The following is a 22,487-nucleotide window of genomic DNA, read 5'->3' as shown; positions in this document are numbered from 1 at the left end:
GCTGGCTTTAATTTTCCAACAGACTCAGCTGAGTCCTTTTTAAACGTTTTAAACATTTTCCTCCTGGTGTTGGTCATATTTTACTCCTGCTGCTCCACTGCTGGTTTATGACTTCCTCTGGGTTGTAAAATCCTCTGGGGATCCTCCAGGGTGAGAGATGACATGAATGGCTGTCAGAGCCCTGTTACTCCAGCAGTTTAGAAGGGTTAATAAATTTTCTGTCTGTGCTGAGTTCTGTTTTTTCATATTCTGGACATCTCAGGGAAAGGTGTTTTTTAAACAGCATCCTCTGCCTTTGTTCTTATTTCTCCTTCCTTCCAGGAGCTGTAGCTGCTGAAGGTGCCATCTCCTTTTATCTAATCCATCTCATCTTGTCATCAGCATCTCTTGTTTTCCTGCAGGTTTGCAGCACGAAGGAATATTCAGAGTGTCTGGGTCCCAGGTTGAAGTGAACGACATCAAAAATGCATTTGAGAGAGGTAAGGAAGAGCTCTTGCAAAGCCCAGGAATTATTGCCAAGTGTGGGAATGTGTGAGCACTCAGAACTGCCCTGGATGCAGCTCACTTCTTTTTGTCCCTTTGATTTTTGTGTTTCCTGAGTGAGGCTCTCCCAACACCTCCCTGGTGCTCATTAACCTTGAATTCTCACTTGTTTGCTGTTGTGCTTTGTACCCTGTGGAGTGGCTGTATAATAAATATTCTGAATTCAATCTCCTCTCATGTCTGATAGCTTATTGATTGTTTGCAACACTAAAGGACGTGGAGGATTTCATTATGAGGTGTAACTGCAGTTTCCTCCCCTCTCCCCCAGCTCTTTGTGTGCTGGAGGATGAATTTCCATTTTTTTGGGTTTTTTTTCTGTGTTGTTGAGGCACAGCTTGGCCACATTTATTCCAAATACCAGCGAGGGAGAGAGGGAAATTTCAAGAGAGTGTTAATTTGAGGTAGCTTTTAATAGATTGGATTTTTTTCCTCTGGGAAGAGCCATTCCATACAGAGGCAGGGAGCAGTTGGGAGCCTCCTGACTCATCAGCTCCTTGCTGGGCTGTTCTCCCTGGCAGAGCAGGTTCAGAGGAGCTGCTCCTCAGGCAGTCCCTGGGTCACTGGGAACAACAGGGCTTGTGTTAATCCCTGGAATCTGTGCTCCCAAAGAATAGGATCAGTGTTTTTCCCTGCTTGCTGCTGCAGGAGAAGGGCAGTCATTAATTAGGCACAGCGAGTTTATTTTGCTTTTGAGGACAGAGAGAAGTTTAATGAGCAATGTGGGCTGGGTGATGTCACCTGTCCTCAGCTGCATCTACCTGAGAGGGAAAACTCTCAGCAGCAGAGGAAGCAGGAATGTGTGTTCTAGTCAGGAAAAGCATCAGAATCAGATTTTTATATCAATAATTTTTTACACAAAGAAATACCAGCTTGGGGAAGTACCCACTTGTTCCATGCAGAAATAAAAAAGAGAATTTTCCCCCCCCTTCATCTCACTTGTCTCTGTAAAATCTGTGATGTAGGGGACTGCCAAAGTTAACAATAAGGTCCCTGCAGTTTATTACTTCATCCAGAGCCCTTGGTGGCAGTTAATATCAGGGATAATGCTCAGGTTTGGTGTGGCCCATTTATTATCCCGTGTGTTATTAAGATAATAGGCAAGCTTTGGTAATTTCAGTCACATAATGGATATATATAGCTTCAATTTGAGGATTGCCCCATCATTAAATCTAATTATGTCTGATAGGGAGTTTCCCCCAGGGAGCAGCTCCTTGAGTGAGCATCTTCCCTTTGGTAGTGCAGACAAAGCGTGGTGGATCTGCAGCAACAAATCGTCCCAGAAACACTTCCCCCACCCCACTGCCTGTGTCTGCACCCACCTGGGCCAGGTGTGTGTCCCCTCTGTCCCCTGGGCCAGGTGTGTGATGTTTGTGTGTCCCCTCTGTCCCCTGGGCCAGGTGTGTGATGTTTGTGTGTCCCCTCTGTCCCCTAGGCCAGGTGTGTGATGTTCCTGTGTCCCCTCTGTCCCCTGGGCCAGGTGTGTGTCCCCTCTGTCCCCTGGGCCAGGTGTGTGATGTTCCTGTGTCCCCTCTGTCCCCTGGGCCAGGTGTGTGATGTTTGTGTGTCCCCTGGCCCAGGTGTGTGATGTTTGTGTGTCCCCTGTGTCCCCTGGCCCAGGTGTGTGATGTTTGTGTGTCCCCTGTGTCCCCTGGCCCAGGTGTGTGATGTTTGTGTGTCCCCTCTGTCCCCTGGGCCAGGTGTGTGATGTTTGTGTGTCCCCTCTGTCCCCTGGGCCAGGTGTGTGATGTTCCTGTGTCCCCTCTGTCCCCTGGGCCAGGTGTGTGATGTTTGTGTGTCCCCTCTGTCCCCTGGGCCAGGTGTGTGATGTTTGTGTGTCCCCTGGGCCAGGTGTGTGATGTTTGTGTGTCCCCTCTGTCCCCTGGGCCAGGTGTGTGATGTTTGTGTGTCCCCTCTGTCCCCTGGGCCAGGTGTGTGATGTTTGTGTGTCCCCTGGGCCAGGTGTGTAATGTTTGTGTGTCCCCTCTGTCCCCTGGGCCGGGTGTGTGATGTTTGTGTGTCCCCTGGGCCAGGTGTGTGATGTTTGTGTGTCCCCTGTGTCCCCTGGGCCGGGTGTGTGATGTTTGTGTGTCCCCTGGGCCAGGTGTGTGATGCTCAGTGGCCCCCTGTGTCACCTGAGCTGCAGTTTTGGGTCTGCCTAAAGCCTCCTGTCAGGTGTGATGTTCTCCCCTGCCCAAGACACCTGGGTGTCTCTGCAGCAGCAGCACACCCCCGTGGGTGCCAGGGTGACATTTGGGTGACAGGAGCTGCCCAGGTGTCCTGGGATTCCTGGCACAGTTCCCACCTGGGGCTCTCTCTGTGCCTCACTCCTGCAGTGCAGCTGGGCTGGGTGGGATGAGCACAAATCCTTCTCTTCCAGTGTTTGATTTCCTCCAGTATTCTGATTTTTCTCTCCTTGCTCCTCAGGGGAAGATCCCTTGGCTGGGGACCAGAACGACCACGACATGGATTCCATAGCAGGAGTCCTCAAGCTCTATTTCAGAGGCCTGGAGCACCCCCTCTTCCCCAAGGACATCTTCCATGACCTGATTGCCTGTGTCAGTAAGTACATGAAGAACTGGAAGGAAGTCATATTAATTTTCCTCATCTCCCACTTGTCTTTCCTCCCTTTCCCCTTTTTTCCTGACTCCGGGGTGAATTTTTGGGGTTTCTCTGGCTGGGTTTGGTCTCTGGTATCCAGTCTGAGCAGTCACCTTTTCACAGCCATCCTTGCTCTGACAGGAATCAACAAGGAGATGGAAATTCATAGATTTTAAGGGCTGTGTGATGAGGTTTTGTGAGCCAGTGCTTGGTGACAGGATTCTTTTAAAAGAGAATAAAGCAAAAAACCTCCTTTTGTGTAAAATAATCTTGAAGAGCTGTCATCAGAGGATGTCAGAAATGCCCTCTCCGAGGCAGGGATCACCAGCAGGGTTCCCTGGATGTCTGCTTGCCCTGGATATCTGCTGCATGCTCCTGTGTGCTGGCCTCAGCTGACAAGGTCGTTTTTATTCATACTCCTTTTAGCTTCATACCCACCAGGGACCATCCACTGCCTCCTGCTCCAGCATATCAATCATCAGGGCACTCACTGGTAACGTTTTTCATGGTTACTGAAGGTGTTTCTGCCAGGCAGAAGGTTGTCTGTGCTTTCTGTATTGTTTTTAAGTGGCCTGGCTCTTGCTACATCCCCCAGAACTGAAGAATGATTCCATTGTGCAAGCAGAGAAATGGCCTTTGCAGGGCAGCCTCTGAAGAGAGGCAGAAGATCACTGAGGAGACAGCTTCAGAAATGGCCTGTGCTTTTCTGCTCCTGATAAATGCATTTCCAGACTTGGGTTTGTGTTATGTTGAGAAGCAAAATCCTCTTTCCCCCGAAGGAGCTCTCCCTTCTGAGCTGATTTATGCTGCCCACTTCTTTCTCAGCAGGCTGCTGCACACAGAGCCCTTTGCCTCACCCTTTAACTATGTTAATTGGAGTGTTCCAGCTTCCCCTTTTCAAACACCCACCTTTCCCAGCTGCCCTGAATGAGCCCTTGTGCCAGAGCCCCTGGAGCAGGTGACATCCAGAGCTCCCACGCTGGCAGGGAGCTCCCACGTGCTCGGGCACCTTCTCTGGCAGAGGCTTTGCCAGCAGGTTCTGCAGCCAGATCCCCTGCTGCTGGTGCCCTGCTGGCTGCCCAGTGTGCAGGGCAGGGTGCCCTGGTGGCAGGGGGCTGTGGCACAGGGCTGACTCTCTCTGTGCTCTCTCTTGCAGCCATGGATAATCTGCAGGAGCGAGCGCTGCACGTCCGGAAGGTGCTGCTGAACCTGCCCAAGACCACCCTGATTGTCATGAGATACCTCTTTGCATTCCTCAATCAGTGAGTACCCCTGGGAGCACCTTCAGACCCCTTCAGCCCTGGGAGTTCTGGGCTGGTTTTACTTGGATGGTCTCAGTTGCAGAGGTGGAAAGCAGCATTCCCTTCAAATCAGGCATCCTCCTTTTTGAGCTGGCCTTGAGGAATTTGCTCAGTGGCCCTTTCAGGTGCACCTGTGCTGCCTCTCTGCTCCAGCAGTTGTCTAAAAACCTCCCCTGGCATCCCTGGCTCCCAGGGCTCTGCTGCAGGGCCTGGGGTAAACATGGAATTACTGAGGATGGACAGGGCAGGGACACCTTCCTCCATGCCAGGCTGCTCCAAGCCCTGTCCAGCCTGGCCTTGGGCACTGCCAGGGATCCAGGGGCAGCCACAGCTGCTCTGGGCACTTCTGCCAGGCCTGCCCCCCCTCACAGGAAGGATTTCTTCCCAATATCTCATTTAGCCTCCTCTCTTTCAGTGTAAATCCATTCTGTTTTAATCCCGCTGTAACCCTGGTCTTGAGTTGGGCTGCAGGTGGGCTCTGAACAACAAAAGCAGAGAAGAAATAAAGTCAAATACTAAAATCAGCATCCAGAGCTTTCAGACTCCCCTTGCAGTTTCGTTTCTCAGTAAATACCATCAGTGTCTCATTTCTCACCTGGATCCAGAACATTTATATCCCATAAAAGCCCAAAACAAACCTTCTGAGCTCAGCTGCGTGTTCTGAGCAGAGGATGGTGATGGTGATGGTGATTTCTGCTGCTCACCCTCCTTCCCCCCTGTGTTTCTTGCAGTTTATCTCAGTTCAGTGAAGAGAACATGATGGATCCCTACAACCTGGCCATCTGCTTCGGGCCCACGCTGATGTCCGTGCCCGAGGGCCACGACCAGGTGTCCTGCCAGGCTCACGTCAATGAACTGATCAAAACCATCATCATCCAACACGAGAACATCTTCCCAGGGCCCAGGGAGCTGGAGGGCCCAGTCTACAGCAGAGGTGGAGCCACAGAGGATTACTGGTATGCTGGATGCTCTGAGCAGAGCCACGGGTGGGTGTTTATCCAGGGGTTAGGATGCTGCAGTTGTGTTGGCTAATTCAGGACTGCAGCATCTGGTGCAGCCTTTCAAAAATCTGTTTTACAGCAGCAAAGATGGCTCTGGTCTCTCTGGAGAGTCATCAGCTTTAAAGAAATAAGCTGGTATAAAGTAGCTATTCAGTTGTCAAGCCTCACTCACTTATCTTGAAGGGCAAGGTTGTGGAGGGATTTTCTTGGATGTTCTGGTTTGGTAGCTGCCAAAATCAATCTCTTTTTGTTGTTTTTTTTTTTCCTTTTTTTTTTTCTTTCTCCTGCTTTTGCCTTTTCTCTCTGCCTGGCTGGAGTGCCTTTGCTTCAGACACAGGGGTCACTTGCAGCTGAACCTCCAAGGCTGTGGCACAGTTGAATTTCCAGGGCTGCAGGGGGAGGGCAGAGGCAGGAATGCAAAATCACCATTTCCATGCAGCCTGGAGCTCCAGAGGCCCAGCCACGTGCTCAGGCTGAGAGCACATCTGGAAGCAATTCAGGCAGAGCAGCTCCTGTCATCTGGGGTGGAAGCTTGGGCAGTGGGGGAAGGAAAGGAGGGCTTTGCTTTCCTCCTCTGATCCCTCCCTCTGAGCATCAGGAATGTTCATTTGTGTCCCACTTCTCCCCCCACTGCTCCTGCTCTCCTTCAGCCTTACAGCAATGGGAATGATTATTTTCCTGGGCTAAAATAAATAGGTTTTTTTTTTTTTTTAAATGCAGTCACTGTGGGGACAGAGCAAGCCTTGTTTCCCTGGCTTGTCTCAGAGCTGTGGGATCACTCCTGGTTTAGAGGCTCCTCCAAGCTCACTGCTGTGTGCACAGGACTTGCCAAAACCTTTTGGAAATTCTCTTAATTTCACCCCTCTCTCTGATGTTTTTAGCTGATGTTATATATGAAGGAATTGCAGGGGGGTGGAAAAAACAACTTAATAATATTTATGGGTTTCAGGAAACACATGAATTTGGACAAGAGGTTTTGTGCCATGAGGTGAAGGGAGTGAAAGTGTGCTGAGTACCCCCAGTGTGGGTGTCAGGCACAGGGGGGTGTGGGGGGCAGAACATCCTGGGGTGATATCAGGGGCCCCTGACCCTGCCCAGACACCCCAAAATCCCACCCTGAGCATCCCTGGGAGCTCTGGCAGCCTGGGGGCTGTTCCCATTCCCTGGGGAGCCTAGGGGGAAAAAATCTCTCCCTGATCTCCACCCCAAACCTCCCTGGCACAGCTGCAGCCCTTCCCTGGTCCTGTCACAGGCAGCAGAGATGGGAGCTGCCCCTCTATCCCTGCTGGCAATCCCTCCACTCCATTCCTCTGGCAGGATTTATTGCTGTCACCTTCAGGGCTCTCAGGGTGCCGCCACTGCTCCCCAGAGCAGCACCCAGGGCTCAGCCAGGACAGGATTTGAGGTGGAAAATGCAGCAAGGACGATTTTTTGGGTGGAAAATGCAGCAAGGATGATTTTTTTAGGTGGAAAATGCAGTAAGGACAGGATTTTGGGTGGAAAATGCTGCTTTTTAGGAGGCATGGCTGGGGAGAGGTACTTGGCCCCCATGCAGAGTGCTCTCAGGGTGCCACTACTGCTCCCCAAAGCAGCATCCAGGGCTCAGCCAGGACAGGATTTGAGGTGGAAAATGCAGCAAGGATCATTTTTTAGGTGGATAATGCAACAGGGACAATTTTTTAGGTGGAAAATGCTGCTTTTTAGGAGGCAGAGCTGGAGAGAGGTACTTGAGCCCCGTGCAGGGTGCTCTGGTGCCACCACTGCTCCCCAAAGCACCCATGGCTCAGCCAGCAGCAAGGACAGGATTTGAGGTGGGAAATGCAGCAAGGATCATTTTTTAGGTGGAAAATGCAGGAAGGATCATTTTTGAGGTGGAAAATGCTGCTTTTCAGGAGGCAGGGCTGGGGAGAGGCACATGGCCCCCGTGCAGGGCTCGGAGCCACAGCTGTGCTCGACATGACTTCACAGTCTGGGTGAAACTTTAGCCCTCAATGCTGCTTCCTCCTGGGGCCTCCAGCTGGCTTCAGAGGCTTCTGTAAACTTTATTAAAGAGCATAAAGGCTTTGCAAAGGATGGGGAGGGTTGATTGCTGAGGTGCTGGCTCAGGAGATGTTGGGCAGCCTGGTGTCCTGCGGATTGAGCAGAATAAGGCGCCAGAATTGTTCAGACATTTCAGCTCTTCTCCTTTTTCTGTTTTCCTCATATTTAAAAGAGCACAGGAGGTAGATTGCCAGGGGGAGAGCACTGTCCAACCATCATCACTTATTTTAACCACTGCAGGGCCAAAATGAGGGATGAAGTTCCTCCTGTGTGAAGGAGATTAAAAATCACCTTTAAGGAGTCACAGAAGGCGGCAGAGGAGTTTTCTGGTGTAAGATGAAGAGCCAGCTCTGGTTTTTAGCCCTTTTTTTTCCTCCTGAGAGGAGCAGGCAGGGCAGGCAGGCAGGGCTGCCAGCTGGCAGCAGCCTTGTGGAGCTGCTTGGGAGAGGCAATGGATCCTTTTCCAGTTTCCTTTCTGCTCCTGTCCAGAGGGAGCTGCTCGTGGAGCTTCTTACAAAAACAAAACCTTTGGTTGCCACTTGTTGCCTCTTGATCCTTCCAAAGCTTTTCTTCATGCCAAACATAAATGAGTCCTCTTGGTAGTTTGGGTGCTCTGGAATCTTTATTTACAGGCAGCTAATTGGGCTGTGGGAGTTGTTGAGGGAAATGAATGGGACATTTAAGGTGGTGATAAAAGGGGTGGAGAGAGATGACAAACACAGACCTGGAAATATCAAGTTATAAATCGAGGAATGATTTCCCCCAGGAAGTTGCAGCTTTCTCATCAGCCATCTAATGAGCTAATTAGAGCAGTGGAGAATGCAGCCAGGGGAATAATCCTGGCATGGCAGGGAGGAGCTGGACCCAGCCTGGCACTGCTGTGTGAGTGCTCAGCATCTCCTGAGGTCCAGGCTGCGAGACGTGAAGTTGGACTTTGCTGATAGCACTCAAAAGGACTCCCCAAGATGTTTGGTTTGGCTGATCACAAAGAATTCAGCTTGATTTTTACCCACAGCCACTTCAGCAGATGCCTCCACAAAGTGTCTGTAGCAGCAAAACCTAAATATTGACTCCTGATGGGGATTCCCAGTTCTGGTTGTTCTCCAGGATGTTCCCAGTTCTGTCTGATTGCTTTCCAGCATGTTCCCAGTTCTGTGTGCTTGCTGGCCATGAGGGATCTCAATCCCAGCAGTTACAGCTGTCCCTGTTTCCTTCTGTTGCAGTGAAAGCCCTCACGGAGAGAGAGCCCTGGCAGAAGATTCAGTGCAGGATGTCACAGCTGAGCACCACACCAGTGATGATGGTATGGCAAGTCTGGTGTTTACTGGGGAAACTGGTGCAGCCTGCCCTGGGGGAGGCAGGGAAGGCTGTGCTTGTTTACAGATCCAAAGTGGAGTTTAAATCACAACACTCCCTCAAAGCAGCATTTGGTGGCTGAAGGTACAGAGGTGTAGGATCAGTGGGAATCTCCAGAATTATCTGACAATTTTGAACGTGTCCCTGCTTCTCATGGGGTCTGGGTATATTTCTGTGTCCTCTCCCCTCTGCCTGTGCCAGGCATTTCTGCTGTCAATGCCTCAGGAAGGAGAACTCTGGGTGCTCAAAGCCCTTTGAGGGAGCAAGCAAAACAACCCCCAAAGCTGCTTGTCTTCTCTGAAAGCTGGGTTCAGACAATCCTGAGGGCCTCTCTCCGAGATCATTTTGGATTTCCTTAAGGAAGTTCAGCTACATTTCTTGTCTGATCAGTGAAAAGAGGCAGCAAGGCTGAGAATTCCAGGATATTTCCTAAGGAAAAGATGACACTGCAGTCATGAGTGTCCTTGATGCTCCCAAAGTTCCTCCTGGGATAGGGAACACCCTGTAAGCCCCCTCCAGAGCAGAGGAAGCATGAAGTGACTGATGTGAAATGATGATTCCTGGCTGTAGGAATGTGCTTGTTGTTGACGGAGTGACAAAATTATCTTTTATGTCTTTAAAAATAAAAAAAAACCCCTATAAGTTTTTCTCTTCTCTGTAAAGAGCTTTGTTGTTTTGCCTGTTATTAAAACTTTCTGTTTCCAACACTGCCACAGAAGCCATCCTGCTGTTTTTATGCCATCTGAGGTAGCTGAGCTATCTTGGTTGTGATACATATTCCCAAGAGCTTTGAGACCTGGCTCGAGGAGACCATTTATCACCTGGCATTCTGAGCAGGCTGACGAGGACAGGACATGGTTTTGTTGCTGTCTTCAGACCCTTTGCACTCTGGGAGTTCTGGGGTGGTTTTACTTGGATGGTCTCAGTTGCAGAGATGGCAAGCAGCATTCCCCTAAAATCAGGCATCCTCCTTTTTGAGCTAGCCTTGAGGAATTTGCTCAGTGGCCCTGCCAGGTGTTCCTGTGCTGCCTCTCTGCTCCAGCAGCTGCCTAAAAACCCTCCCCTGGCATCCCTGGGCTTTGATCTTACAGCTCTGTCCCTTCTGTGTGGTTCACACAGCAGTGAGAAGGGAAAGGAAATCAGTTCTGCCTCAGCACTGGGCACTGCCACCCTCTGCAGGGTGAGGGCAGGAAACAAAGCCTTGGGGAACAAAGCACAGGAGCACTGCCTGCCTTGAGCACAGTGGGAGCTCTGGAAAATGCCTGGGAATGTGTCCTCCTGGAGCTGGGACCTCTGAGAAACAGGAATTCAATGGCTGTGAGGAAGGACAGGCCCTGATCTCTGAGAAACAGGAATTTTAGTGGCTGTAAGGAAGGACAGGCCCTGATCCCACAGCTGGAGCTGGGATCTCTGAGAAACAGGAATTTAATGGCTATAAGGAGCTTGGATCTCTGAGAAAGAGGAATTTAGTGGCTGTGAGGAAGGACAGGCCCTGATCCCACAGCTGGAGCTGGGATCTCTGAGAAATAGGAATTCAATGGCTGTAAGGAAAGACAGGTCCTGATCTCTGAGGAAGAGGAATTTAGTGGCTATGAGGAAGGACAGGCCCTGATCTCTGAGAAACAGGAATTTTAGTGGCTATGAGGAAGGACAGGCCCTGATCTCTGAGAAACAGGAATTTTAGTGGCTGTAAGGAAGGACAGGCCCTGATCTCTGAGAAACAGGAATTTTAGTGGCTGTAAGGAAGGACAGGCCCTGATCCCACAGCTGTGAAGGAATCCTGGGATCAGGCCTGCAGCCTGCTGCCAGCCTGTGCTGTTTGTGGGGTTTTTTAGGTCTTTTTGGTGCCTGGGAGGGCACAAAGGAGCAGAGATGAGAGAAGGACACTGCTCTGCAGCCTCTGGGGCTGGGCCCTGGGCAAGGTGAGGCTGGGAGGTGTTTTGGATGCAGCCTCTGTAGGATATTCCATAGGAAGCCTTTGGGAGGGAGCCCTTGGCACTGAGGAGCTGGGGCTGGGTCTCTTTGAGGGAGCAGCAGTGTGTGGTTAATTAAGGAGTCTCATGCTAATTGTGCTGTGCAGTGTCACACCCTGGTCACACCTCTCAGCAGCACAGGTACAGCTCCACCACAGATCTTCTTGGGGTTTTTCCCTCCTCCTGCCTTCAGATGGGACCAAACCTCCCAAAACTCTTTGGGGAGGCTGGGATTAACCTTCCCAAAGTAAAGCTGTCATCCCAGCCACCTCCACTGCAGGGAGGACTGTTGGGGTGAGGGGAGAGCTTGTGTTTGGCAGAGCATCTGTGCACTTCATCAGCCTCCCTGAACTGATTTGAGACAGGTATGAGAGGTCAGAGCTGCTGAAAGACAAGCAGATTGTGTGTTTGTTAAATTACAAATACGAGTGGAAATGTTTTAATCTGCTGCTTGTCTGCCCAAGCTGTCAGACTGGCAGGGGGAATTGTTTGGCTTAGCCTTTTTGCTCTTCATTCACACAGTTTTCTGCTCTGAACATAAGTGTAAGCAGGAAAAAGCTACTGGAAATTAAAGTTAAAATCAGTCCTCTGGAGAAAAGCCAGAGTCCTAAAAAGCAAATTGGAACCATAAGAAACCTGAGTGCCACGCTCATCTGGAACAATAAACACTTCTTAATGAAGCAGATGGAATTCACCAGAGCACACTCCATCCCCTTCCTCGGTGGAGGGGGACACCAAAACCAGCATTGCTGGGGTTTTTACTGTCAGGACAAGCTGGCAGAGCCAGCAGGAGGGAGGAAGGAGCCAAACCCAGATACCCACGAGCTCTGGGGGGTCTGCCACAGGCTGCCAGCATGGGCCAGGCTGTTCCCACCCTTCCCAGTCCCTGCCTGGTGGCTGAGGGCTGATAAATGGCATTTGTGTGAGTCTGAGCTAGGCTTGGCTGGAGTGGGTGGTTTAAGAGGGTTCTGAGCTGTCAGGTGTGGCAGTGGAGGGGTTTTTGGGGTGGATCTCAGATCCTGGTGCTGGTTGCCCTCAGTCACTTGGTGCTGGGTAATTTCAGGGCTTTTTGGGGGGAGATGCTTTTGTTCTGCTGCCTCAGCCTGGCTGAGGAGCTCCAGCTGGCTCAGATGGATTCACAGCATTATTTTCTCAAGCCCTGCTACCTCCTCGCAGCCTAGAGGCAGCTGCAGCCCCTGGAGCATGTCCTCTCCCAAGGAATATCTGGAAAAGCTGTGCCTCGTGTTTGGTGTCTCAGCCCATCTGAGCTTCCTCTTGCACTGCAGAGGCCTCCTGTGGTGCAGAGATCTCTGTGTGGAGTGGCAGATCTCTCTTTGATCAGGGCAGAGGAACCACAAATCTCTTTCTCCAGGAAAGAACTCAATTTCCATGGATTGCTTGGCTGCATTAAAGCTCCTTTAAAGTAATTAGAGGGAGCCCACTGGGGCTGTGTGGTTGAGCTCATCTCCATTCCCCTGATCCCTGCCCAGAACCAGCAGCTGCCTGAATACACATTTACACTCAAACAGTGGCAGATTTTTTTCAGAGCCTTAAAAATAATCCAGGGGAATTCCACATTGATTTTCCTGAGTGTCTTAAATGCCCTTATTGTGCCTCTGTATAATATCAGAGTCCTGCAGGGACCTGGATTAGTGGCAGGGCATGGCTGGAGCTGCTGTGGGAGCTCTGCAGGAGTGGGCACAGAGCATCCTCTGTGTCCTCACCCCTGCACCAAGCCCAGCTCTGGAGGCACTGGATGTTTTGCTTTGCTTCCATGACACTTGGATGAAGAGCAGGGCCTCCCACCGTGCCAGAATTCCTCTCTCCTGGCTCAGGTGAGCCTCACAGGCAGCAGAAATTTCCTTCTGAAATGATTTCTGAAGCAGCCTGGAATGAGAGGATGTTTCCCTCCCCTGCCTGCCCAGGGGATTCACTTCAGCTGCTTTTAAGAAAGAGAACCCTGGGCAGATTTTTGTCTGGAATGTACCTGACTGCTTCCCACCTCTGAAACTCTTTTGATTTTAATGAAACAATAATTCTGCCCTTGCCACCTCCATTATTGTTGGCTGTGAGGGGGTTTAGGGCTTGGAAAATACAAATGTGCCCTCTGTGTGGGGATGAGGTAAAGGATGAAAGGGCAACATCTTTAAGTTTAGGGGTTCCCCTCTGAATTTTGCTGCCTTAAGAGGGAAGGAACACTTTATCCTCTTCATATTCAGGTTTGTGGCAGATTTAAACTGCTGACTGCTCATCTGAGCCCAGGTGTTCAGTGAACTGTTTATTCCCTTCCATCTCCTGAGTGTGAGCCTTTTGATTTTAATGAAACCCTTTTGATTTTAATGAAACCCTAATTCTGCTGTTGCCTTTTCTGTCAGTGTTGGCTTTAATTGCTGTGAGGGGGTTTGGGGCTTGGAAAATACAAATGTGCCCTCTGTGTGGGGATGAGGTTGATGCCTTGGGAAGGCTGAGCTAGAGCTGAGACTAGACAGAGCTAAAGAATAAAGCAGGGATTTGTTAGGAGGCCTCAATGGATCCACCTTTGGCAGCAAAAATGGTCACAAAAAGCACAACTGGTCACAGGGTCTCTCACTTTTATCAGTTCTGCTCCATTTGCATATTGGAGTTAATTGTCTAATTACAGCTTTAGGTTATGAAGTGCCATCCTGCTTGTTTTTCTCTCTTCATTCCACGTTGTTTGTGCTGTTGGGCTGAGATTTGGATCTTTTGTCCTTGGTGCCCAGCTAGAGCAGGAATTGTTTTTTCTCTGTGAACAGAGCTCACCATCCCCTAATGTGAACCCAAACCCACACACTGAAGCAGCACAGAATCTGGAAAATAGAAAAGCTAAACCTGAGGGTAAAGGATGAAAGGGCAACATCCTTGAGTTTAGGATGTTGTGACTCTTCCTGCTTCCAGAAGAAGGAACACTTGCTGCTCTTCATGCTCTGCTTTGTGGCAGGTTCAACCTGCTGACTGCCCACCTGACCCCAGTACTCACTGAAATGTTCTTTATTCCCTTCTGTCTCCTAGAGTGTGAGCCCATAGAGGCCATAGCCAAGTTTGACTACGTGGGCAGGACTGCACGGGAGCTGTCCTTCAAGAAAGGAGCCTCCCTGCTGCTCTACCAGCGCGCTTCGGACGACTGGTGGGAGGGACGGCACAACGGCGTCGACGGCCTCATCCCCCACCAGTACATCGTGGTGCAGGACACGTAGGTGCCACCCCACACCTGGGCTGCCTCCAGAACGGGCAGTGTGCTAGAGTGATAGTGTGTTAATTGTTACCCAGCTAAGAAGCTGCAGTGGGATGCAGGAGGTGTTTGAGCGCAAGGTGGGATTTAATCTCGTGTTCCTTCCCTGCTCTGCAGGGCAGCTCTGGATGAGGAGAGGCTCTGGGAGTTGGGCCTGGTCAGGCTGGAGAGGAGAAGGCTGAGAGGGGAGCCCACTAATCCACACAAATGTCCCCAAGGAGTGTCAGGATGGTGCCACCCTGGCACGGGGCTTTGTGGCCACACACCACGGGAGAGTTCAGGTTTTCACACAGGGGAGTTCACAGAGGTGATGAAAGAATTGTTCTGGTGTGTGGCACAGCTGGGGTCTCCAGGGTGTTCACGGGAATCAGGTGCTCAGGAGGAGGGGGAATAGCTGTAGGATGCAGGTGTATTGGGAAGAAATTGTTCCCTGGGAGGGTGGGCAGGCCCTGGCACAGGTGCCCAGAGCAGCTGTGGCTGCCCCTGGAGCCCTGGAAGTGCCCAAGGCCAGGCTGGACAGGGCTTGGAGCACCCTGGGGCAGCACAAGATGTCCCTGTCCATGGCAGGGGGTGGAAGAAGATGATTGAGATCACTTCCAGCCAAACCATTCGGTGATTTGAAGGACACTGGTGATTCTCAGGACCCTCACACCGTGCCGCTGTACACTTGCACAGTGCTGGACTGCAAACCCAGCACTGCTGCTGCTGTTGTGGTTGTGATACCCTCCCCTCCTCCTTCCTAGTGAGGATGGGATGTCGGAAAGGTCCAGCCCCAAGTCGGAAATAGAAATCAATTCTGAGCCACCGGAGGAGAAGGTGACAGCCAGAGCTGGTGCCAGCTGCCCGAGCGGGGGCCACGTCGCAGACATTTACCTTGCAAACATCAACAAGTAAGAGCAGCCTTGCTTTGTTTCCCCCTCATCACCTGTCAAGAGCTTGGTGATGAGTCCAGTGAAATGCTTCCTTCCCTGAAAATGATTCATTAACCAGCACTGCCACCCCTTTTCTCTGCCTCCCCCTCTTTTAACTCACTCGCATTTTGCTGTCCCCTCTCTGTCACCAGCGTGGCCATCGCTCATTTGAAACCCCACTGGCCTCTCTTCCCTGTCTCCAAGGTGCCATCTGGTCCTGTTTTCCCAAATATGCCCTGTTCTGTGCCTTGAGCAGACAAAGGAAGGGAGGGGAGTGCTGGGCTGAGATCTCGTGTCGTTGTCCCCATCCCTCCTCGTGTTGTGTGATCTGTCACGTCTCCCCCACGTGCTGTTTGATGGGCTGGGGGGACAGCTCCTCCAGGAAGCTGTGTCCCAGTTTGTGATAAATGCCATACCTGCAGTCCCACCAGCTGGCACTGCCTGGAGCACTCCTTTGTTTCTGCAGCACTCCTCACCTCGGGTTACTAACCATATGCTTGCAGTGGAACAGCACAACCCCCTGTTGCTCTAACCTTGCCTCCTCCACCAGAAATTGTTGCTTTAGCCAACACTCAACATAATAAAAAGCTGGAAAATCAAGCTAGTAGCAGACTAAATTCCATCATCTGTTAAATAGCTTTTCTAGACAGATTTATCCCCGTATATTTCTGATTATTTCCTTTGTGGTAAAAACCCCCACCTCTCTCCATTGTGCAGTGAAGGTTTTATGTGATAATTACAGTTTGATGGGAGGGGATGTTCTTAACCTTCAGCTAATTTAACACAATGTAGTCTATAAAGGCATTAGCATAAATGCATCCTTTTAAAAGGTTTGGACCCTGCTCATGGCCTAGAGAGCCTGGGCCTTCCTTATGGGATTCAGCAGAGCTCCACTGATATCTGGCAAGCCCTGTTAATCTGCATCAGCTTGGGAACTGGGCTTTCCTTTATGATATTTGCTGTCTGAGCCACTGGAGTGGCCATCCTGCCAGTTATGGAGAGATTTGTGTAATAACAGACCTGTGCTGGAGCTTCACCATCTGCTGGCTTTGGTAGAGTTGTGTGTAGTGCTTTTTAGAAGCCTGGGGAATGTCCACCCTAGTTTTTGGGGATTTTTTTTTCCCTTTACTAGGGAACCTGATATTTAGCAATAAGTAGCATAAGACTCATTTTGTTGTTTTTTCTTTAGGAATGAATCTTCTGACCTATGTGTGAACAGACTTGAGCAAAATTAAATCAGATGGTTTCGCAATGACAGTTGTGCCACCCACTGAATTATTATTTGGATGCCAAAATCCTACTGGAGTTAACACTTTCTTGCAGTTATTCATGGGGCTGGTGCTATATATAAATGGATCCTTCCCTGTATAATGGATGCCAAGCTTCAGACCTATGGCATAAAGTATTCTGCTGCATTGGCCTTCCCATGATTTGAGTGGAATCGTGCTGTCAGACCTCATGGTGCTGGGGTAGAAACTAAATTCTTTGGACCAGTTCATCCATTTGACATCATCCCTTGGTTTATCTGTAGCCCATGCCTTGTGGTCCTGCCAAAGCCATGAAACAGAACCATCTCCTACCACCAGCAATCATTGGAAATGATCATTAACCCCAAACTGGGGGTCTTTGCTTGCTGATCTCTGAAAAAAATAACTTGATGCCTTGGGCCAGGAGCTTAGTAGACTTATACTGTGTCCTCCAGTCAAAGATTGTAGCTCTGCTCTTGGAATGTAATAAAAACACATCATCAAAACCTGTCGATGGCACAGAGGGTTTTTTTTTTTTTTTTTGTTCCAGTATAAATTCTTCTCCTCTTGACCAAGTTAATCACGTTCCACCCAAGTTTTCTGGTTTTGCTATGAATGTGCACAGCTGCCAGGACTCAGCCTTGTTGTTAGAAGCGTGAAACTGGAATGATTTATAATTTATAATTTATAATTATTTCACTGTACCGCAATCACTCCTCAACCCCTGGGTCTGTTTGTAATCTGGGTACCTCTGTGTCTCTCCCCATTGTCCTGTGTGTTGTTTTGGGGGGATATCTTCAAATGACAGCCCTGTACCTGCTTGTATTGACTTGTTTTGCTTTTGTGACTGAAGGCAAAGAAAGAAACCAGAGTCAGGCAGCATCAGAAGAGCGTTCCGTCAAAGTGACAGCCACGGCCTAGGTAGTTCCCTGGCAGAACCAGCCTCCCCCGGGGCCATAGCCGCTTCCAGGCCCTCATCTCAGCCCATTATGAGCCAAAGTCTTCCCAAGGAGGTTCCAGACAAATGCTCCATCAGTGGGCACGGCAGCCTGAACTCCATCAGCCGGCACTCGTCGCTGAAGAGCAGGATGGACAGCCCGCAGATCCGCAAGGCCGTCACCGCCGGCCGCTCCAAGAGCTTCAACAACCACCGGCCCCTGGACCCCGAGGTCATCGCGCAGGTGAGCAGCACTGTGTGTGCCACTGGTATTGATGAAAATCCCTTTGCCAGGTGTTCTGGGTCAGGGCAAATTTGGGAGAGAACCCCCAAAGGGGCTTCTCTAGAAAAGCAGATTCAATCGGCCCCGAACCGCAGCCGGCTGGGGAGAAAATACCTCCTTGGAGAAAAGTGGAAAGAAACCTGTTTATTCAACAATAAAACCCAAACAATATTAAACAATAAAACCTCTTGCTGCTCCAAAAAGAGATGGCAAACTCAGAACAGTCCCCTCCTTGGGCTCACTCAGTCTCTGATCAGGCCCTCGGTGCTGGAAACGCCGCGGCCCAGGCCCGGCCCGACGGCCACAGATGGGGCTGGCAGTGCTCTGCTGGTGTTCAGGCCAGAGCAGGTTTGAATAGGTCCAAGAAAAAGGAAAACCACAGTCCAGGGAACTTCTTTGCCTCAGCTAGCTAAAACTAAAAGCAGAGGAGAGCTCTGTCCTGCTCTCTGTCCATCCGCAGACAGCACAGCCCAGGAGCAGGAATGAGGAGGAGTGAGTGCAGTGTCTGAAACAAACTGCAGGAAACTTCTCTGCCTCAGCTAGCTAAAACTAACTAAAAGTAAAGGAGAGCTCTGTCCTGCTGTCTGTCCATCCGCAGACAGCACAGCCCAGGAGCAGGAATGGGGAGGAGTGAGTGCAGTGTCTGAAAACAAACTGCAGCTTCTTCCTCCCCCCTGCGCTCTCTGGAACAAGTCTTAAAGGTGCAAAACTTATTATTCAGTATAAACAGAACAAGACAATTTAGGATAAAATGTCCCCAAGGAGTGTCAGGATGGTGCCAGGCTCTGTTCAGCAGCAGCACAAGGAGCCATAGATTAAAACAAAAGTTCAGCCTCAACGTGAGGAAGAGCTTCTGTCCACGAGGGTGCAGGGCCCTGAACTGCTGCCCAGGAAGGTTCTGGAGTCTCCCTCTGTGCAGACACCCCAAAGCCACCTGGATGAGTTTCTGTGTCACCTACTGCAGGTGACCCTGCCTGGACAGTGGGTTGGACTCCGGAGGTCCCTTCCAAGCCCAAACATTCTGTGATTCTCGCAGTGCAATATTTGCTCAGGACACAGCCCCAGTCTGGGCTTTCCTCGTCTCTGTGTGCAGGCACTGAGGCTGCTTTCCTGAGGGAAGGTAAACAGTCACAGAATCACAGAATGACCAGGGTGGGAGAGACCTCAAAGATCATCAAACCCATCCCAGCCCCAACACCTCAACTGAACCCTGGCCCCCAGTGCCACATCCAGGCTTTGTTAAACACACCAGGGATGGTGACTGCACCACCTCTGGGCAGCCATTCCAGAACTTCATCATCCTTTCTGTGAAAAACTTCTTCCTAATATCCAGCCTCAATTTCCCTTGGTGCAGCTTGAGTCAGGTCCTTCCTCCATAAAATCTTGGCCCTGTTGGTTACCCAGAATTTCATCTCAAAACTAAAAACCCCCATTTCAGAAAGTGACACAGATTCCAAAGGTGCCAGCAGAGAATTAAGCAACCATAACTTCAAGACGTGAGAGAAATGAAGTGTTTCTTGTGGATTTAATACTCTCCTGTCAGTGGTGCAGGCTTGCCTGTGGTGTGACATCCATGTCTATACTTTCATCTGCTATCTCTGCAAGATTTTGAGAACTCTCTGCAAATCCATTTCCTGCTTTTCTGTATGATAAAAACTTTTTTGATAGTTTTGCCTGTTATTTGGTGTACACAATGGAGTATGCAAGGTATTCCTACTAGTGTCACCACTGAAACACTCAGCACATACAAACCCACAACGTGGGAAGCACCTGGAGCAGCAGAGCCCAAATAAAAGCAGGCTGCTGACTCGGGGTGAGGGGAGTGCAGTGCTCCAGTGGCATCCTCATCTTCTCAGAGTGTGATCAGCAGCCAGCTCTGAACACAACCCTGCTGGTTTTCAGGAGTTAGTTGTTTACACAGGGGCCCTGAAGTCAGGCTATAAAAATGTGAATTTACAGATTTCCCCCTTCCAGAGGGCTCTTCCCAGGTGGATGTGCCTGCACTTGCATCTCTCTGTACCCACTGTTTGCAGGGTGGGATGGGTGGCTCTGCCTGAAGCCAAGGAATGCTCCAGGCTCAGGTTACAAAGGCAGCCCTGGAGACCTGACTGCTCTGCCTGCCTCAGGCTCTGCAGGTTCCTAAGGAGCAGGGGGGAAATACCTGAGAAATAAACGGATTTTTTATTGACAAAACAGCAGCTCCACATAATAAATAAGGGGCACATTAAAACTCAATGGGTTTAATGCTGATGGGAATTTGGATTTTGCCATTTTGACTACCTTAAGCCCATGTGTTAAAGTGGAAATGTGGTGTACAGCTCCTGCTGTCTTCATGCTTCCCTGTCCTTCTGAGGCTTTGGTTGATATAAATCAGATTCTTTGTTTTTGCAATTAGGCTCTGACTGAAGTTGTTCTGTCTCCTCTCCCTGCCAGAACCGTCACTCCATTGTTTCAGTGGAGAAGAGTCTGGGGACAAAAAGGAAAGAGGAGGGGAAAATAAATAGAAAAGAGGAAGGAGAAAAACCCAAGCTGTGTTAAATCAGTGTTTTTCTCTGTAGTATCTGCTCAAGCACCACCCAATAACCATCTTACATATTTCCCCAACTTCATAACAAAAATCTGCCTGGCCTCAAGATAGAGTGGGAGGTGTCAGATTTCTGCCTCTGCTTTCTTCCACCATTCCTTGACTGATTTACCTTCCCCACCCCCTGAAAAAGCTCTGAGGAAGCTGGAAAGCTGCAGCCAAAAGTGTGAGTCACAGCCAGGCTGAGCTCTGCTGCTCCCCAGGGAGTTCTGTGCACCACTGCACTCTCCAGCAGACAGCATGTAGGTCCTGAGACAAAACCCCCATGGTTTTAGCTCAAATGTTCTCTATATTTATTTGTTAAGAACTGCAATGATTTTTAAGAGGAAGGAGAAGGGCCAGTTTTGGTTGCTACACGTGTTTCTGGCATCTTCTGTGTTTTCTAAAATTCTGAGTCCTGTGAAATACATTTCTGGGAACAGCTCAGCAGGAAAACCAGTGAGGCAGCAGGAGCCCACGAGGATTCCAGCATTCAGTGTGTGGCCCAGTATCCAAGCCATCAGTGCTCCCTTCAGGAATTTACTCTCCTGAACCTCATGTGCCAAATAAACTTCAAGAATGGGCACCAATGCTTTGGTTTCTGTTCCTTGCTGCCATGTGGGGCTTTGCTTTGAAGTCTGGGCAGCATCAGGAGCATTGAAGGGCCAGACTAGCATCAAGGCAATGCTAGCAATTATTTTGCTCCCTATTGCTGGGAAATTTTGGTGATGATTGGCCGCAGGATGCGGTGCTGCACGGTTCCGTCCTTGACCCGAGGTCGGTGTTTAGAAAACAAAAAACACTCTCAAAACCTGGCTTTTATCTGGTGGTTTGTGTGTCTGGGCCGTGCCTTCACCGTGCTCCTCTGCTGTGCTTGCAGGACATTGAAGCCACCATGAACTCGGCCCTGAACGAGCTGCGGGAGCTGGAGCGGCAGAGCAGCGTCAAGCACGCGCCCGACGTCGTGCTGGACACCCTGGAGCCCCTGAAAACCTCGCCGGTGGTGGCCCCCACCTCGGAGCCCTCCAGCCCCCTGCACACCCAGCTCCTCAAGGACACTGAGCCCCCCTTCCAGCGCAGTGCCAGCACTGCTGGGGACATCCCCTGCACCTTCAGGCCCGTCAAGTCTGTCAAAATGGCCACGCAGGTGAAGCCGCCGGCCACGCGCCCCAAGCCCGCCGTGTTCCCCAAAACCAGCGCCAGCACCCCCGGCGTGGCCTCCTCTGCAGCCCAGCAGCCCCCTGACAAGTCCTGTACTGTCTGATGCACCCCTGCTGCTCTCTGGGTACAACTCCTGCTGTTCCAGATGGAGAGACTCCGGCAAAGACATGAAAATTCCTATTTAACGAATGCTTGGATTGAAGGGGAGCTGCTGGGAGCTGCTGGGAGCTCCTGAGCGGCCACAGCCTCGTCCCACGTCCCCAGGACAGCTCCTGCCACGCTTGGGAAATCCACAATCCACGAGCCACTGTGAAGCTGAGCAGGAAAACACCAAGGGATGAGTTGGATTTTGATGCCTTGTTCAAGTGTTCGGCCGCTGGAAGGAACTTTTGGTGGTGTCCTGTTTTGGGATACTGGTGTAGTGACTTCTGTATTCTGTGTTTCATTTACCACAGGGAAACAATAGGATAGATTTTAGTCTATTGCATGTTTTGGTGCCACTGGTTACGTGGAGCTTGGACATGCCTGTTTCTTGTGCATTATTATTATAATAATTATAATTATTATTATTATTATTCCGTCGCCCGCTGGTGCCACGGTGGTTAAGGGTCTGTCTCGACTTCCATCACATCCTCTGGTTTTGTTTGTTTGCTCCCCATTCCTCCCCCTCAGGGCCAAAGCCTTTGGCCATCCAGCCTCATGCTTTATTTGTCATGGAGAAATGAGTTTACTCTGGAACACTCGTAGATTTTGTGGAGTTCACCGTGAGACGTGTCTGTGCAAATATAAACAAACATGTTTTCCTGAGCTCTGGGAGCACAAGAAAGAGCCCAGTCATTGCTTATGGACAATCTTCACTGGTTTCCCCCTTTGCTCTCCCATATTTAAAAGCAGCTTTATTGTTTCCAGTGGCATTTTCAGCCCGTGGGCTCTGATGTGGTGTTTGCTCTCGGGAGACTGAATGTAAAACAAACAACAAAAAAAAAGAGATCGTTTTGAAAACAAGCATCCTCTGCTGGGAGCCCATCCCCAAGACACACTCTGCTGGTTTGCCCGTTCCTCAGGACAGATCCTGACCCCCATGCCAGCGCCAAGCACTGTAAAAACTTCGCTCAGGAGTTCTCAGCTCCCTGCCTTGTCCCTGTCTGCTCTCATAGAGCAGTGCAGGGGCCGCTGCTGGGGACAGGGGTGTGACAGCACGTGGCCTCTGCAGTGGCTGCCCCCCGTGCTCCCTGCCACGCCTGCTCCATGCAGGGCTGACCTGTGAATGAATGAACCCTTTGGTATTATTTGTATTTATCCGTAGCCAGCAGCATCCACGGA

The 22,487-nt window shown here is 50.4% G+C and overlaps 1 protein-coding gene across 9 annotated transcripts in view; it reads left to right on the top strand.

The window, feature by feature from the left end:
- The window catches only part of SRGAP2 (SLIT-ROBO Rho GTPase activating protein 2), a 102,982-nt gene extending 80,845 nt beyond the window's left edge, over positions 1-22,137 (top strand). For 8 of the 9 annotated variants that reach the window (XM_064399349.1, XM_064399350.1, XM_064399348.1 and 5 more), the window contains 9 exons: positions 402-479; positions 2,968-3,102; positions 4,298-4,403; positions 5,174-5,398; positions 8,707-8,786; positions 13,843-14,023; positions 14,806-14,952; positions 17,074-17,401; positions 20,884-22,137. In XM_064399349.1, coding sequence (XP_064255419.1) covers positions 402-479; positions 2,968-3,102; positions 4,298-4,403; positions 5,174-5,398; positions 8,707-8,786; positions 13,843-14,023; positions 14,806-14,952; positions 17,074-17,401; positions 20,884-21,267 — 1,664 coding nt within the window. In that variant the 3' untranslated portion in view covers positions 21,268-22,137. Of the gene's footprint in view, positions 1-401; positions 480-2,967; positions 3,103-4,297; positions 4,404-5,173; positions 5,399-8,706; positions 8,787-13,842; positions 14,024-14,805; positions 14,953-16,162; positions 16,231-17,073; positions 17,402-20,883 lie in introns of those variants that run through there. The other variant, XM_064399354.1, reaches the window with a different exon arrangement.
- The last annotated feature ends 350 nt before the right edge of the window (positions 22,138-22,487 follow it).

The sequence above is a fragment of the Passer domesticus genome, chromosome 25, assembly GCF_036417665.1.
Source record: "Passer domesticus isolate bPasDom1 chromosome 25, bPasDom1.hap1, whole genome shotgun sequence".
NCBI classification, from domain to species: Eukaryota; Metazoa; Chordata; class Aves; order Passeriformes; family Passeridae; genus Passer; species Passer domesticus.
This window is presented reverse-complemented; position numbering and strand designations above follow the sequence as displayed.